This window comes from Pholcus phalangioides, unplaced genomic scaffold (genome assembly GCF_987345545.1).
Source record: "Pholcus phalangioides strain wild (caught in Gottingen) unplaced genomic scaffold, Ppha-v1.0 ptg000040l_1, whole genome shotgun sequence".
In the NCBI taxonomy this organism is placed as follows: domain Eukaryota; kingdom Metazoa; phylum Arthropoda; class Arachnida; order Araneae; family Pholcidae; genus Pholcus; species Pholcus phalangioides.
In genome coordinates this window covers 4,298,685-4,314,613 of record NW_028301626.1, presented here as the reverse complement: position 1 = coordinate 4,314,613, position 15,929 = coordinate 4,298,685, and the positions used below count along the sequence as shown (strand labels likewise).

At 37.5% G+C, this 15,929-nt stretch overlaps 2 protein-coding genes across 2 annotated transcripts; both read left to right on the top strand.

The window, feature by feature from the left end:
- The first annotated feature begins 9,028 nt into the window (after positions 1–9,028).
- On the top strand, positions 9,029–11,647 carry LOC149065295 (putative glutamate receptor). Its single transcript, XM_089254135.1, has 3 exons — positions 9,029–9,104; positions 11,352–11,446; positions 11,545–11,647. Exons 1-3 carry the CDS (start codon positions 9,072–9,074, stop codon positions 11,645–11,647), a joined length of 231 nt encoding a protein of 76 aa, XP_089110261.1. The 5' UTR covers positions 9,029–9,071.
- A 1,553-nt stretch (positions 11,648–13,200) lies between these two features.
- LOC149065294 (ionotropic receptor 21a-like) lies at positions 13,201–15,929 on the top strand. Its single transcript, XM_089254236.1, has 5 exons — positions 13,201–13,349; positions 13,472–13,616; positions 13,726–13,958; positions 14,040–14,296; positions 15,627–15,929. The coding sequence occupies exons 1-5, from the start codon at positions 13,206–13,208 to the stop codon at positions 15,910–15,912; spliced, it is 1,065 nt and encodes a 354-aa protein (XP_089110362.1). The 5' UTR covers positions 13,201–13,205; the 3' UTR covers positions 15,913–15,929.

Genomic DNA, 15,929 nt, shown 5'->3' with positions numbered 1-15,929 from the left:
TTTCCATAGAAGAACCATATCTGAAGAACATATAACTATATTGCAGGAACCCGGGTCAATTTATCTCGGTCACACAACTCCAAGAAGCAGTAGAGCAAGGGATATAAAGTCATCAATCCTAGACTTTTTTGAAGTAGGATTTTGATACGAAAGAATTGATGGCGATCGGATGCGACGGAACTGTTGCCAATACTGGTTGTAAAAATGATGTTATCAGATTAATAGAGAAAGAAATAGGCTATCCCTTGCAATGGCTTATTTGTCTTTTTCACTTTAATGAGTTACCTCTAAGGGATCTTGTGAAGCATCTAGATGGATGTTCCATCAGTCCACACGGGCTTCAAGGTGATATCGCAAAAAGTTTGGAAAATTGTGAAAGATTACCTATATTGTGAAATTTAAACCAATCTCTAATAACCTTCCGATAATGGACAGTGACAACAGTGATATAAGTGCAGATCAGAGATATCTTGTGGAAGTGATAAGGGTAAAGAAATGGGAATCAAGAGAATTCTGAAAATTAGAAATGAAGGATTATCAGAAGCAGAAATTCGTACATTCCATGTTCCGAAAATAAACTTTTCTGCTAAGCACTATTCGGAATTAATTGCATGGGATCAAGTGCGAGTGACTGAACCACCCATTATAAAAAATCAGGAAATGGACCCACAAAAAATTATCTGAACCTGCTTTTCCATCTACAGCGAATTTTCCGTGTCACACATAAGCAGTTGAACAATGCGTACGAGTCGTAACTGAAGCATCTCTTGCTGTATCAACAACCGAGAGTCGTGAAGGCTTCATTCAAGCCGGAATAAAATCAATATCATTTGAAAAAAAAAAGCGGACTATTTTGCAAAAAAGTGAAATGTAATAACAGTGTGATAACAGAGGAAGCAATAGAGGCATTCTCCTGACATCTATATCGTGAAACTGTGTTTTTTTTTTGTTTTTTTTTTATAATTTAGAATATGGTTATAGTTTTGTCCCAAACCCCACAAAAACGGTTTACTTATATAAACCCTTTATATAAATAATGTTTATAATGTATATAAATATATATATAATGTTTAAAAAGATTTTTATAATGTGCACTTAGAAAAGTGTTTTTGTGCTCGACCTTTAGGGTCCGTGAGGAACCTCAAGATATCAAAATATTTTCCTAGATTTTGGTATAACGTCTTAAAACCTTGAAAGGCATCTTTTGAATACTAAGGCAACATCAATTTCCAAAAAAAGTGAAAAAACACCCTTTTTCGTTCCACCCTAATATACACGTCTGAAACGCATTGCTAAGGAACCACGGTAACCAAAGCAAACGTTCGGAAAGTGATTGTTGAGGCTCAAAAACCATTGTTGCCCGACAGTATTTCTGCCCGTTTGGGACATTTGCCCTGCTCTGACAAATTTTTAAAGTAGCCTATTCGTATAGAGAACACACACACACACACAGAAAATCAATTTTATTTATATATATAGATAGATAAAAATTTGACAATTATAGCTTCAGTTGATTTTTAAACAATGTTTTATCCTCTAGTGGTCTAGTGGGCAGTGTCGTCGGTGCAGTGGGTGCTCGATCACCCACAGTATTTTGTGACACTGGTCTAAGCACCCCCCCCCCCCCCAGATCCAATTCAGAAATCAAAATTTTCCCACATAGAGCGCCCGATACGAGCAGCCACACGTCTAAAACACTTTGAAAACCCCCCTGCCTATGGATAGGCCGTTTATTGATTCTCGAAACTCAGGATTTGTTCCTCAATTTTTCCAAGTTTCCCCGAAACGACACAAGAACACACGAACTAGATCTTCTCAGCGTTACACGTGGCACGTGTTGTATCATGTTCGCATATTGTGTAAGGGGTTCAACTCCTGGCCCTCGAAGCCTTTGGGAGTGGCCTGCGGACGAGAAGGCCTGCATAGTTTGTTACGAAATTCATAGAAATGATGGAAAATGAACCCCTCAATTAAAAAATGTATTGAAGAATCGGTGAAACCAGAAATTTTTCAAACTTACTTTCAGAAAAAAAAAATTTCAAAACCAATGAGAGAAATAATTTCATAATTAATTTATTGAAATAATTTTAGAATTAATGACTGAAATTTCGTGATTATTGAAAGAAAAATTTTCACAATTAATTCGTCGAAATTATTGTGGAATCAATGAGATATGATAATTGATGAGAGATAATTATTGAAAGAAATAGTTTCACAGAATCAGTGGAATGAAAGCATTTCGTAATTCATGAAAATTTAGAATTAATGTAAAATATTTCCAGAATTGAAAGAAATATTTCCAGAATCAATGAAAAATATTTCCAGAATTAATGTAAAATATTTCCAGAATTGAAAGAAATATTTCCAGAATTGAAAGAAATATTTCCAAAATTGAAAGAAATATTTCCAGAATTAATGAAAAATATTTCCAGAATTAATGAAAAATATTTCCAGAATTAATGTAAAATATTTCCAGAATTGACAGAAATATTTCCAGAATTAATGAAAAATATTTACAGAATTGAAAGAAATATCTCCAGAATTAATGAAAAATATTTTCAGAATTAATGAAAAATATTCCCAGAATTAATGAAAAATATTCCCAGAATTAACAGAAAATATTTCCAGAAATATTGAAAGAAATATTCTCGGAATTAATGAAAAATTCCTCCAGAATTAATGAAAGAAATGTTTCCAAATTAATGAAAGAAATGTTTCCAAATTAATGAAAGAAATGTTTCCAAATTAATGAAAGAAATGTTTCCAAATTAATGAAAGAAATGTTTCCAAATTAATGAAAGAAATGTTTCCAAATTAATGAAAGAAATGTTTCCAAATTAATGAAAGAAATGTTTCCAAATTAATGAAAGAAATGTTTCCAGAATTAATGAAAGAAATGTTTCCTGAATTAATGAAAGAAATGTTTCCTGAATTAATGAAAAATATTTCTAGAATTATTAAATGAAATATTTTCGGAATTTAATTTTGCTACATGCAGCATGATCAAGATCATTTCTTACGCACCTTTTCTTCTGACATTCCCCAAATTGTCTTGTCATTTAGTTTCCATTTCCAAAGTTTTTCTTTGCTTCCATCGACATTGAAAGTGAAAAATTACCATGCCGTAAAAAAAAAGCAAAAGAAAGCGACGATTTCCTTGAAATTTCAAATGTGGCCAAACATGTAATGATGCTTAACATTCCTAATCTTCTATCGTTACATGGAGGATAAAATAATAAAGATAATAGAATTTCTGTATTTTTGAAAAATTAAGAAGTTTTTATAAAAATGGGAATAGACTTTTTTTTATCGAAGTCATTAAGGCACGAAAAACCAAGGTTGTTACCAGTTTTCGGTTCGAGGTTTCTAGTGTTTCCTTTTAGCCATTAACCTTGACCATCACCACCATTCGACGAAACCTTGAGCTCTATATTCATGAGTTTTTGTTTCAAAAATTAGATAATCAAACAACAACAACAAACAGGTAAAGTAGTTTTCTTTACCGGTTTCACTTTCGTTTTTTTCATGAACAGAACCTTCACAATTTATAATTTTCATTGTAACGCTTCGCAGAGCAGATCATGTTACATTGATTAGCAGGTGCCATTAATGGTAAACGAGTTTTCATGCTTCTCTTTTCCGAGAAATTTCGATTCCGAAACTGGATTTTGAAATCAGAAACCTGCTCGAAATTCCGCGTGCGTTTCTTCTCGAACCTTCTTCTCCGGAAACGGCCACGTGAAACGAACCCTGCCGGATTCTGATTGGTCAGTAACGGACGCGAAAGAATATCTTTACATGGTAATGGACCTTTTTTCTACGAATTTAATGACATCTATTCAAATTAGAAAGACCGCAAGTTCATCCTTGGAAATCTAACCTGTGGTAATGAATTAACCGCTATTGGGGAAGTGTATAAATCATGATAATGAAACCACGGAAAGAAACAAATACTTTATCGTTTATCTTTGTATGGATACAAATGCACCGTAACACGGTGCTACTTTGCATCATTTTTGAAAGTTTATTAAGAAAAACTGATGAAGATATAGCAAATATGTAAAATAATTTTTGAAAATGATGTCGATATATTCTAAGATGACGTGAGATCAGGTCTATTGTCATAAAAAGCCATCACAAATTTTTTTTAAATTTCTGATTTTTTTTAAAATTGGTGCAAAGTAGCCCATAGCAACAAAGTCACTTTGCACCTTATAACTGATTATTTCTTAGTAAGATAATGTTTCGAAGCACTGTAGACCCATGTGAAATTTATTGTTACCACATAGCACTGCTTGAAACTGACTGGTGCAACTCATCTCATTCCAACATGTAAAAAAAAGTAACTAATATGAATGAAATTTGTCTTATTTTATCAAAAAGCAACAGACAAGTGATATTCATTTTAAACGTAATGAGATTGATACTGAGCTGAATTAGAACGAAGTAAAAAGAACAACTTTAGGGTTGCTTTATACAACTTTTTTGGGTGGTGCAAAGTAGTCCCAGTTTTGCTCTGAACATTGCCATCAAATTACTATAGAGCATACAATGGTAAATAATCAGAGAATTACAACTTTATAGGTATGATTTAAAAGAAAACTAGTTTCCACATGGAAATAAATAGCATTTACTTTCTAATTAAATAGTTTTTAACAGCAAAACGCAACTTTTTCTTAACAAAAATTCCAGGTGAAATCAACTAGCATAAATGTGTTTAGCGAACGATATCCAAAATAGCGGATGCATCACTATAACTCGAATAAAGGAGCTGACCGATAATGTCTCTTGCCAGGGAAAAATCAAAACCGTTAGGAAGTTTTCAGTAGAATAGCCACTAGGCAACGATTAATCTTTTTTGAGGATTGCTGTAAAGTCACCTCCCTCTAGGTGCAAAGTAGCACCGGATTAAGGTACCGAAATTCCCTATAATAAATCCACGGTAGTTCTAAAAGTTGATTTTTGGCTCCTTTGGTTAATTCAAAGCCATGACCTATTTTCAATAACTTTCTATTTCTCTATATCGTTTTTCTAAATGTTTTTTCTTTCTTGGTGAATATTGATGAATTTTCCCTAACAAGGAAAGGGTCCAAAGGTGTCACCCTCAAAAAGTTTCGAAAAATTACCACTAATTCTACTCATTTAAATATGCACATAAATATAACATATCCGGCGGGGCATTATTATGCGTCACTTAAAGAAAAAAAATGCAAATATTAATATTTTGAACGCCAATAGAGGCCAAGAATGAATTTCAAAATCCCGCAACCCTACAGTCTTAGAGTGACGTCATTCAAACAATACAAAATTAGATTAGTAGACAGAGAAAAATAGAAAAAAAAAGAGAAACTAGAGTTTCTAGGGGGGTAAAAAGGTGGAGAATGGAGGGAAAAGTTTATATATATATATATATATATATATACAAATACAACGCCACAACAGGCAAATTGCCCAACGAGGTGGCTGACTTAAGAACATCATGGATCCCCGAGCCCCTACCTACTACTGCTACACCCCACATGCACCCCCCCCCCCGCGGAACCCCCCAACGAATCGGTAAATGCGGGAATGTGCGTGTACGTGTAGTGCAACCTGACGTACAGTTTGTTTCTGTGTAATGCTTGTTATGTGTAGTGCTGTCATCTGTCCCCAGTTTTACTAACTATGAGTGAAGTGTTATGGTTGAATGATTTACCGTTGTAGGACTGTTGCTCTCTGTGGCGAGACTTTTTAACGGGGAGATCGGCTCGCATTTGCGCCTTGAAGTTGGGAACCACAGAAAACCAACTTCAGCCGACCACCACTGTGGGGTTCGAACCCGGATCCTCGCATCACGAGTCCGGCACTATATATATATATATATCAAGAAGCACGAGAGATGATAAGTAGCCAACTGTTGCCATTTTTAATAATTTTTTGTAGCTTTAATAATTGCATTCCCAGCTAATTTCTTGTTTTTGTGTGTTTCTGGGTGAGATAAAAATGTACTTTAATTTTTTTCATAATTTTTTGAGGATGTCATCTTTGGAACCTTCCCTTGTAAGTTAGTAACAAGGACGAAACAAAACGGACCGAGCACAACCAACACCATCTATAGGAGGCCTCCACACGAAGCTTGTGACGTCACTGAAGAAAACCATTTCACCTATAGCAATCGGATATACTGCAAAAAAAAATGGTGGAGGGGGTGAGGATATCGCATGCGTCGGCCTGCTATATCCAATGGCAATAGGTGAAACGGCCTTCTTCAGTAGCGTCACGGGCTTCGTGAGGAGGCCTTCTCCTATAGGTGCTGGTGGAACGACCAGGCTCGGTCGTTTACGCCATGCAAGCACATTGCCAAGGAGGGCGTGGTTGTACCGGAGAAAATTCTGAGTTATGGGGGGGGGGGTGGTGGGAATTTGTTTCTTTATCGTGAGACCTGCTGGACCCCTAGTTATGTATGTGCATTCAGATACAATGTCAAAAAACATGTGCAAGGGCAGGCATATACGAAAATAATCAGGTTATGCTAGGACTTAGGGAAGGCCTCCTATTTTAGGGCACCACGAGGCAACACCAGCGCTTTGGTAGAAAATCTACTAATGCTGGTGTTGCTAGAAGACCCTTCGACAATACGCATTCAAATATGAGATTCAAAGTAAAGCGACAAGGACATAGAAATGTTATCAGTCCAAAAAACATACTGTATAGCTTCCTCAAATGATCACTTTCCCAATTGCTTTCCGAAATGGAAACATTTTTTGACATTTCATCTGCATCTGAGATGGATATTGCTACTTCCAGTACAAAAACCGCACATGAACCTCATAAGCATCTCTCTGAGGAATTTCGAATGAATTGGTAAATGCCGGAACAGGTGACCTGACTATGTGTGGCCCTAACGTCTAATCGTCAGATTTATTCGTGTTTGGTGTTCTCGTGGTGCTGCCAACTCTCTTCCATATTTTGAAGTAAAAATGGCAGCTACCTGAATTAATTATCTTGTTATGTAAATATCGTGTTGACGGTCTGCCCGCTCTCTGGGGTGAAATTTTTTCGAATTGTAGACCGCCTCGTATTTCGGCGGCGGATATTACAAGTTGGAAATCAAACAGTTGAATGGAATAGCTCGATGGGAAAATGAAAATTTGTCTTCTTGTGCTTGATATGATTTAACGACAGGCTCATGGCTAGAAATTTCGTTCGGGGTGGGGGGAGGGGACCAAAGTGATAGAACAATAGATTTGGCCATCTTTTTCCCTTTTTCCGGTCATTTTCTCACATTCATTGGTGCTGGAAGCATTTCTTTCAATTATTTTAATTCACCAATTCAGAAACTTTCATTAGCTTCGGGATTGTGTGGTGAAAATATTTTGTACAGATTTTCAGTATTCCTGTGTTTTCTAATATGGGGTTATTCAAGTATTACGTCAGCATCGGGGGGGGGGGGCGGGTTCGGATTTGCTGACTTTTGATGGCAAGGGGAGGAGGGGGGTTTGAAGGTTGCTTATGTCATCAACCACCCCTTTTTGAAGATATGAAATATTCTAAGCTGCTGACGAAATTTTGCTGAAGGAGGGGGGGGGGGGAAGGGGGGTCAGTGATTTGCTGACTTTTGCTGACAAGGGGGGGGGGGAGGGGGTCAAAAATGGCTGAAAATATGCTTACGTAATACTTGAATGGCCCCTATTCTGAAATACGCCGATTCCCCTAACCCATGAAATATATAAAATTAGTGCGGGGTAAGGTCCTCCTAAACATTTTTTGGTACCTCGAAATTGTTGAGACGCACCTGGCCCCACAATAATTTTCGCATCTTGCTCCGCATCTGTTAAGAGAGGCCTGAGTATGTGTGGTGGGAGATATTTTTCATTCTTCTCAGAGAGAGTTTGTCTGATGGCTTGTTTATGACACTTTCGGAAGCTTTTAAAAGACTCAATGCTCGGCGCTGCGCTCAAAATATGTTGTGCTTTCCTTCTTTCTGAACAGCGCCACCGTTTATCACTTTTCTCCGTACTTGGCTGGAGCGTGGCCGTCACTGTATACATATAATGGAAACCACTGTTCCAGGCTACCCAAGACAACTTCTACAGTATACAGAACAAGATTAGTTACAGCGATAAATTTCATTAAAAACGATTTCGAAGATTAGTTACAGCGTATAAATTCGTACACGGAACGTACACTCGGACATTGATGGGAAAAACGGATATGAGTGCAATATGATAGAAAAATTGTGAAGCGGCGAGATGAAAAAGCGAAGTCGGAAGCTACAAAATCAAATTGTGCAATTTTTTGTCGTCTTTCACAAAATTATGCGTGTCGGCGCATGTAAAGCTTGTCTTCATAGAGCATCACGAAAAAAAAAAAAAAATGGATAAAATAAACATTTTGGAACGGCAATGATGTTATGTCTAAGTTATTGTCGTTTTGCCTATTGATTGAATTCATGCGACCAATCACGAAGAGATGAGCACAACACTTTGTTTGCTTTCAGCATGTATGAATACACTCGCGTATCATCCAGATGCGAAATTTCCAATCACGATAAGTAGGAATTCGTGTATCATCGGGATGCTTTTCTCTTTTTTCTCTTATATTTTTGGATTTTTTATGTTGTTCCGTTGTTTGTTTTAGATGAATTTATATTGTAAACATTCGTGGTCCATATCCAGACATTCCTTCAACGCCATTGCTAGGCAACAGTAACTTTAATTTTTTAATTTGGTGTTTTATGTTCTATACCTAATATAAAGTTGCATGCAAAAAAGGGAGCTTCTCGGTATACGATGATCACCCGAGGGATTATCTTGCATAACCACGTAATCACAGTATAACACCTTAATCACGGTATAACATTCTTACACTGCTCTTACACTCGTAATTTTGTCATTTACTTTCAAAACAGAACACAATTCCGATCTGTCGCTCTGTGGGCAATTTACTGCCGATTGAGTTGTGCCGGTTTCCGTCGTTTACTAGGTACAAAAACTTCTAAATGTTATGCTTGTACTATATAATGAGATTTTCGTTTCTTTTAAATGCAAATCAATGTGTTTTATACGAACGATGAATAAAATTGAAAAAAGATGATTACGGAGTATAAAGTTGCAGCAATCAATGTAAGTACAATTTTTATTGCTTTTCGTTGAATCTCAGAAGAAATTGAGTTTCATGAAATTCCAAGTTTAAATATCAAGATATCTCTCTTGTTTCACATTTGATTTCAAAAAGTTGAAGTTTAAAGGAAGAATGTGATTGTGATGCACAAAATTAATTTTATTGTTTTTAATTTTTCAAAAACAGGTAAGAATTCAGGATTCCTGAATGAAAAATGACCAAAAAAAAACCAAATATGAAAATTTCTGGTTTTTTTTTAAAAGAAAAAAAATTATAATTAAAATGTCGTTATATTCGTAATCATTATAATATTAATGATGAAATTGATTTGGAGGTAAAATGTTTGCCACAGAATTTCAGTAATCATTTCTCGTGTAGCGAGTATAAATATCGTTGAAAATAACAGAAAGTAGGATATTTTGCAATGTATATTTTTTTACACATGCAAATACAAGGCCACAATAGGCAAAAAGATGTCCATAACAGATAAGTGTCATATATTTCCAAAATACAACAACCCAATTAAAAATGCAATTACAAAAACTAAAAACTATATATTCATGATATGATAGAAAAAGAAAACCATAGATATTTTTCATGGCCATTGTACAGTATTTTATCATTGTATAAATAGTTTTTAGTTTTTATAATTGCATTTTTCATTGGGCTGCTGCACTTTGGAAATATATGACATCCATATTTGTTATGGGCATCTTTTTCTCAGCCATCCTGTTTTTCATTTTGCCTGTTGTGGCTTTGTATTTTTATTTATTTGCATTTGATATTATATACAATGCCCATAAAAAAAATTATGGTTACCTTATTCTAAGTATGGGTAGCTTCACGGTTTCCTCCAACATGTTTATCGTATTTCTTTTTAAACGTCTCAATTGTGTTACAATTTACTACCTCCAGGGGTAAGCTATTCCATTTATTAACAACCCTATTAGAGAAAAATTCCCAGCGACACCATAACCTCGCATTGTCCTTCATCAATCGATACTGGTGTCCCCTTGTAAAAGCAGTCGATTGGCGGTGTACTAAAAGTTCATGGTTCATCCTATCCATCCCATTGAAAATTTTGAACACTTCGATCATATCTCCCAGACACCTGCCGTTCATCCAATGTAAACATATTCAAAAATTGAAGTCTCTCTTCATAACTCAAGCCCCGTGCGCCAATAAGGACACGTGTAGCTCTTCTCTGCACCCCTTCAACCAAGTCTATGTCCCTCTGTAGGCATGGTCTCCAAAACCTTACAGCATACTCCAGTCCAGGACGAACTAAGCCTCGAAAAAGCGGAAGAATTACTTTAGGAGAACGCGAAGAGACCTTTTTGAAAATGAGACCAAGCATTCTATTCGCTTTTTTCACCACAGCTGAACAATATTCAGAAAACCTAAGCCGCTCGTCAATGAAAATTCTCAAATCGGTGACCCCAGTTGCATAGGGGATAGTGACATCATTCAACTCGTAAGAGAAACGTGAGTTATTCGGACCAAAATGAGCGACCATTTCTTATTTCTTGTAGATGGCAACATTGATTCCAGTGTAACAATCATATTCTCCATTATAAAACACGAGACAAAAAAGCGATACGTTGGGATTCGTGCTGCCATATATCAAATGAAAACAAAACTACCTGTTGAATTACTTCGAATAAATGGTATGACTCCAAACATTGTTCATTTTCATGCTGCATAGCAATGTAAATTTTTTTGCGCTATATAATAACTGTTACTATACTTTTAAGTTTGCTGCAGCATTTCATCAATTACTTTTTTGGTGTGCCGACTTACAAGTTTTTAGCTCTTGAACATCCGCTGCTTCTTTGTAAAAGTAATTTGATATAACCATGGATTCAGCGTTGTTTCTTAAATGTAAAGCGTTGTATTAACTCTCATTGAATTCTTCCGTTCGGTTATTACTGATATAGCTGAGCAATTCTTTTTTCACAAAATTTCAAAAACACCCAGCAAAAATGCAGTTGTCCAAACTTGTAGTGGCTTTAAGAATTTGGCAAAATGTATCGTGGACCGGCGCAAGTCCGCGGACCAGCGGTTGAAGAACAATGATCTACTTCGTATAGTCCATCTAATACACCCATATATTACGTTGCATTATATAGTCTTCCAGTAAACAACCAAAATCCCAAACGTTAATGAATTTCAATTGAGACAATGAATGATTTTCAAAAGTTCAAGATTAATCCGAAAACTAAATATCATATGCATACATTTTTTTACAGCATACTCCAATGTTCCAAATCAACTCCCACGGAATCCCATATAAAGGACTAGAATTCAACGTTTTGGAATTGATAGCTCAAAAGCTGGAATTCAAGTAAGAATACGGCACAAAATTTCTCTTTAAAACAAATTCGTGCTAATCATATTTGAATAAGAGAAGAAATTATGATAGACTTGCAATTTATTTCATAGGTACAAGGTACTCATACCACCTGAGCCAGTTTGGGGCTCCAAAAAAGATGATGGAAATTGGACTGGCATGATTGGGATGCTGAATCGGAAGGTTACAGCCTAGATATACATACACATCATTTTTAAAAGAAACTTTTTTTTTGAATGTTTTTTAACCCTTACAGCGGCAATCCCGAGATATATCGTCGAACTGTTTTATTTCGGTCACCTTGAAATATCTCGGGTTCTCAAAACGATTTTATTGCCAAAGTGAAAGTTATAATGCGGATCAGGAAAAATTTAAACACCGCTTAAAGGGTTAAGGTACATTTATATTCTTGTTTAAAATAACAATAGTTTTACCTTTTCTTTTAATGGAAAGTTTTATTTTATTTTTCAATCAGTATACTGAAGAAGCAAAAAAACAACAGCTAAGGATGCTCTGTGGTGGTCGAGTGGTCATAGTGACGGACTCACAGTGGTGATCGGTTGAAGTTGTTTTCTGTGGTTCCCAACTTGGAGGTGCGAATGAGAGCCGATCTCTCCGTTTACTTGTCGCAGAGAGCAACAGGCCTGCAATGGTACAAATATTCAACAACACTTCACTCACTTCACTTCTGAAATGTAGATGGCAGTACTGAAAAATCAGACACGACACCATGTACGCACTCAGACTGTTAGGTACACACACTCAAACTTATGGCACAGCTCACTCGGTAGTAAATTGTCCATGGCGATAGACCAGAGTTGTGCTCGGTTCGAAAGGAAGGTAGTAAGGGCTGTGCTCTTGGATATATTGCGGGCCCTGGTTGAGACAGGCAGTTGGCAGAAGAAAAATATATGGTTAAAAAATGGCCACAGGTTGAGAAACACTGTTGTAAACACTTTATATACTCTAGGTGAAATAATAATAATAATGTACCAAGAGGGAAAACCGTGGATTTAATTGAACTTGGCAATTGTCATATTGAAATGTATATAAATGATACAATATCAAGAACGATACAATCAGTTATTGCGGGGAACTGCGCAACGGCACGAAAACCACTAGTACCTTGTTGGAATGCCTCTAGCGTGGATACATAAAAAGATACGGTCTGGCAGTGGTGAATATAAGCTCAGTATGGTTGGTTGAGGCAGATTTGTCCCTGCTTGTTGCAACCACGGCCGACTCAACACCTTGATTCGGCTGTGGTTGCAACACACTGGTCCTCTAGTTTCCCCCCCCCCCCCATCAACTACCAGTTTTTCTTTCTATTGGTTGATGCTGCTGAGACTGTTTCTATATTGTACTTCTTTGTACTACACAGTTCTGTCCTACTTGATCAACAAACCACGGTTTAAACCGTCAAAAACTACCATGCGTCAAAAATCTGCCTACCCTGCCACAGACTGATGAAGTCTTCACCCCAGCGGGTCACTTATGGGCTCAATCGGTGCTACGTCGGGTGAGTAAGCAGGCCGTAAGTAAGTCTAAGGAAAAAAAGTATAACATAGAATTCCATGGGTTAGATTGCGTTGGGAGGCGATTGGAGAAAAAAAGATGTGAAGAAGCGGGCGAGAAAAAGGTTGGGAAACTGATTTAGATGATGTATGACTTGTTTTCTACTTATTATCTACTTATTAATCCGCACTCATTTGCCACCATCCCGTATCTCCTGCAATAGGAAGCAGATATGGCTATGTTGTACATCACAGCGACCTACGACCGATCGAACGCCGTCGATTTTTCTCATCCTTACGTCGTCGACCGAACGACTTTCGCGGTCGCCAAGCCAGGGTTACTGTCCAAAGACACTGTTTTCGTTCTACCTTTCCAGTTTTATGTGAGTTGAAAACGAAATTGTATTGTCTACCCGCATTTCACATTTTCGAAAATCCATTTCAAAGTGCATTTAGTTTTGTAGTGATCAGTGGTTTTTGATGCTAACTTGTTCCCTTTATTCAGGTGTGGTTGGCGTTGGTCTTATCGTGGATTATAACGGCCACAGTCTTGAAAGTACAGAGAAATTTCAATCAGGAGAACGCCAACTGGAGTTTCAAATCTTGGGTTTCAGAACTGAGTAATCTCACATTTTTGACTATCGGCCAAGGTAAATTAACTTATAAATCTTGATTGTACCCGAAATGGATGGTTATTGGGTAAATGAGAAGTAAAGATTTATACCAGTGTCTGTGAATTAACTTATCCATTCTTTTCAGGAACTTACCGTTGGTACCGGAATCCGAAAAATGGCTTGTTGCTGTTCCTGTCAATATGGACGATGTCGAGATGCGTCATTGTCTTCAGCTATCTGGCGGTACTACTATCTTATTTAACGATACCACTGACAGAGCCACCCATCCGAACTATAAAGCAACTGCAACGAGCCGTCCTTGCTAAAACTCATCACATAATTGTGCCTGCTGGAACATCGCATGTCGGGCTTGTGATGGTGAGAGTGTTGAGTCTCTACGGCTGTCTGTCTCGCGTTTCATATTAAGTTTGCAATGTCTGATGCCCTTTCTTTATTCAGGATGCCAAATCAGGTTACATGAAAGATTTCGGCGATGATCTCAGACAGAACCCGCAGAATTTCATATCGCAACTGGCTGGCACTAAACGTCTTCTCGAAGGACATTTCGCGATGGTCACAGTCGCTGTGATGTTCCGTTTGACGACTACGACCCTGGAAAGAGAACGTCTGCTGGTTTCCGAGGATTCCTTTATGCACAATAGCATCTGCGTCGCCTTCCGCAAGGGTTTCAAGGGCATTAAGCGTTTTGACAAAGTGTAAGTTACTGTTCAAAGGAATCATTGCCTACTCGACAGATAAATAATCGCGGTTATATGCATAGGTCAGATACAAGGTCAGGCTCTTCATAGGACGCAAAAGCTAAGATATAAAATTGCTATATAGGCCTTGCATAAATAAATAAATAAATCATATATATACGTAGGATATTAAACATTTTCTGTGTTTTAAGACATCGTTACTACGAGCATTGTTTAGAGATAATAACAATTGAAAAGAATCTCAGAAAAATATCATTTTCTCTAGCTACGCCGGGGGGGGGGGGGCAGTTGTCTCCCCCTCACTTCCCTCGTCCTTCAGTAATAGCCCGACGTAGAGGTGAACAAGGCACCATTTTCAGTTTCGCACCCCTGTCCTGTTAGAGAGTCATGGTCTCCCACAACCTGGAGCAGGACCACTAGGTTGGAATGTTTGGTGAGGCTTCTCATGCAATTAATTTAAAGCGTTAAAAAAATGATGAGAATCGTTCTGGGCCCCCTGGCTGGATCCCTGTCAGCCCCACCCTTGTGTGGGCCATGTAGAGTGTCGCAGATGTGTGGTAGATGTTAGTAGCCCATCTTAACTATTTTTTTATAACCCTTGTCCTTTTCGGCATCCGGTGTCCTAGCTTTTCTCATGAAGAAAGAAAAAAGAAACTCAAATTGCCGTATTACACTCATGGCTCCCACTAGGGCTCTAGACCTGGGGCCCGGGGCAATTCTAATCATTTTTTTGGTTTTAAATGCTATAAGTTATTAACTGTAGAAGGACCTGTGAACAGTGCCGTCTTAACACATGGGCCCGCTCGAGGACCTCACCTCAAGAGAAGAAGAGCCTCACTAAAATGGGAACTGATTGAAATTTTCAGGAATTTTCCACGTAGGGCCTCAGAAAAATCACTTGGCCCGTGGGCCCATGATGCTCTTAAGGCGGCCTTGCCCGTGAAAAGTGTGACCAGGTGGCCCGCAAAAGATCCCATCCTAGGGGCCCCGCTCTAAGATGTGGGGGCCATGATTACACTGTCCAAGACCTTACAAAGAGTTCATTTGAGAAAAATAGGGGTCCAGAAACTCTACTGTATTTTAAGTTGATAATATGTTGAATTAGATTTGTTTTCCTTTGTTGAAACGAAAGAAAAGGAACGTAAAATAACAACGAACGTAAAATAACAACGAGGTTTGCCTTTCTTAACTGTCTTTTCTTGAAGTTGAAGGTGTTTAAAAAAGTGCGTCTTCCGACTATTTCAATGTTTCATTGGGGGTTGAGCTATTTTTCTCCGAATTTTTGAAATAGAGAAAGTTTTTTATTAAATTACGTAAAATTTTTCAGGATCCATCGCATGAACGCAGCAGGCCTGTACGGAAAGTGGCTGAATGATTTCATATTTGATTCGCACCTTCAATCACAGAGAGCTAAGAAACCAATACAAATGACGAACGGCTCTTCCTCATCGACAGCCGTTGATGAAGTTGACGACGTCGACGTTTCGTTCCGAGCGCTAAAGATGGCTGACTTCTCGGGACTGTTTAAAGTCGTTGTAGTCGGTTACATGATCGGAGTGTCAGTTCTAGTTATTGAGAAAATATATTTTCGATACATGCTGAGAAAAAACTAGAAAAAAAGTTTACACAG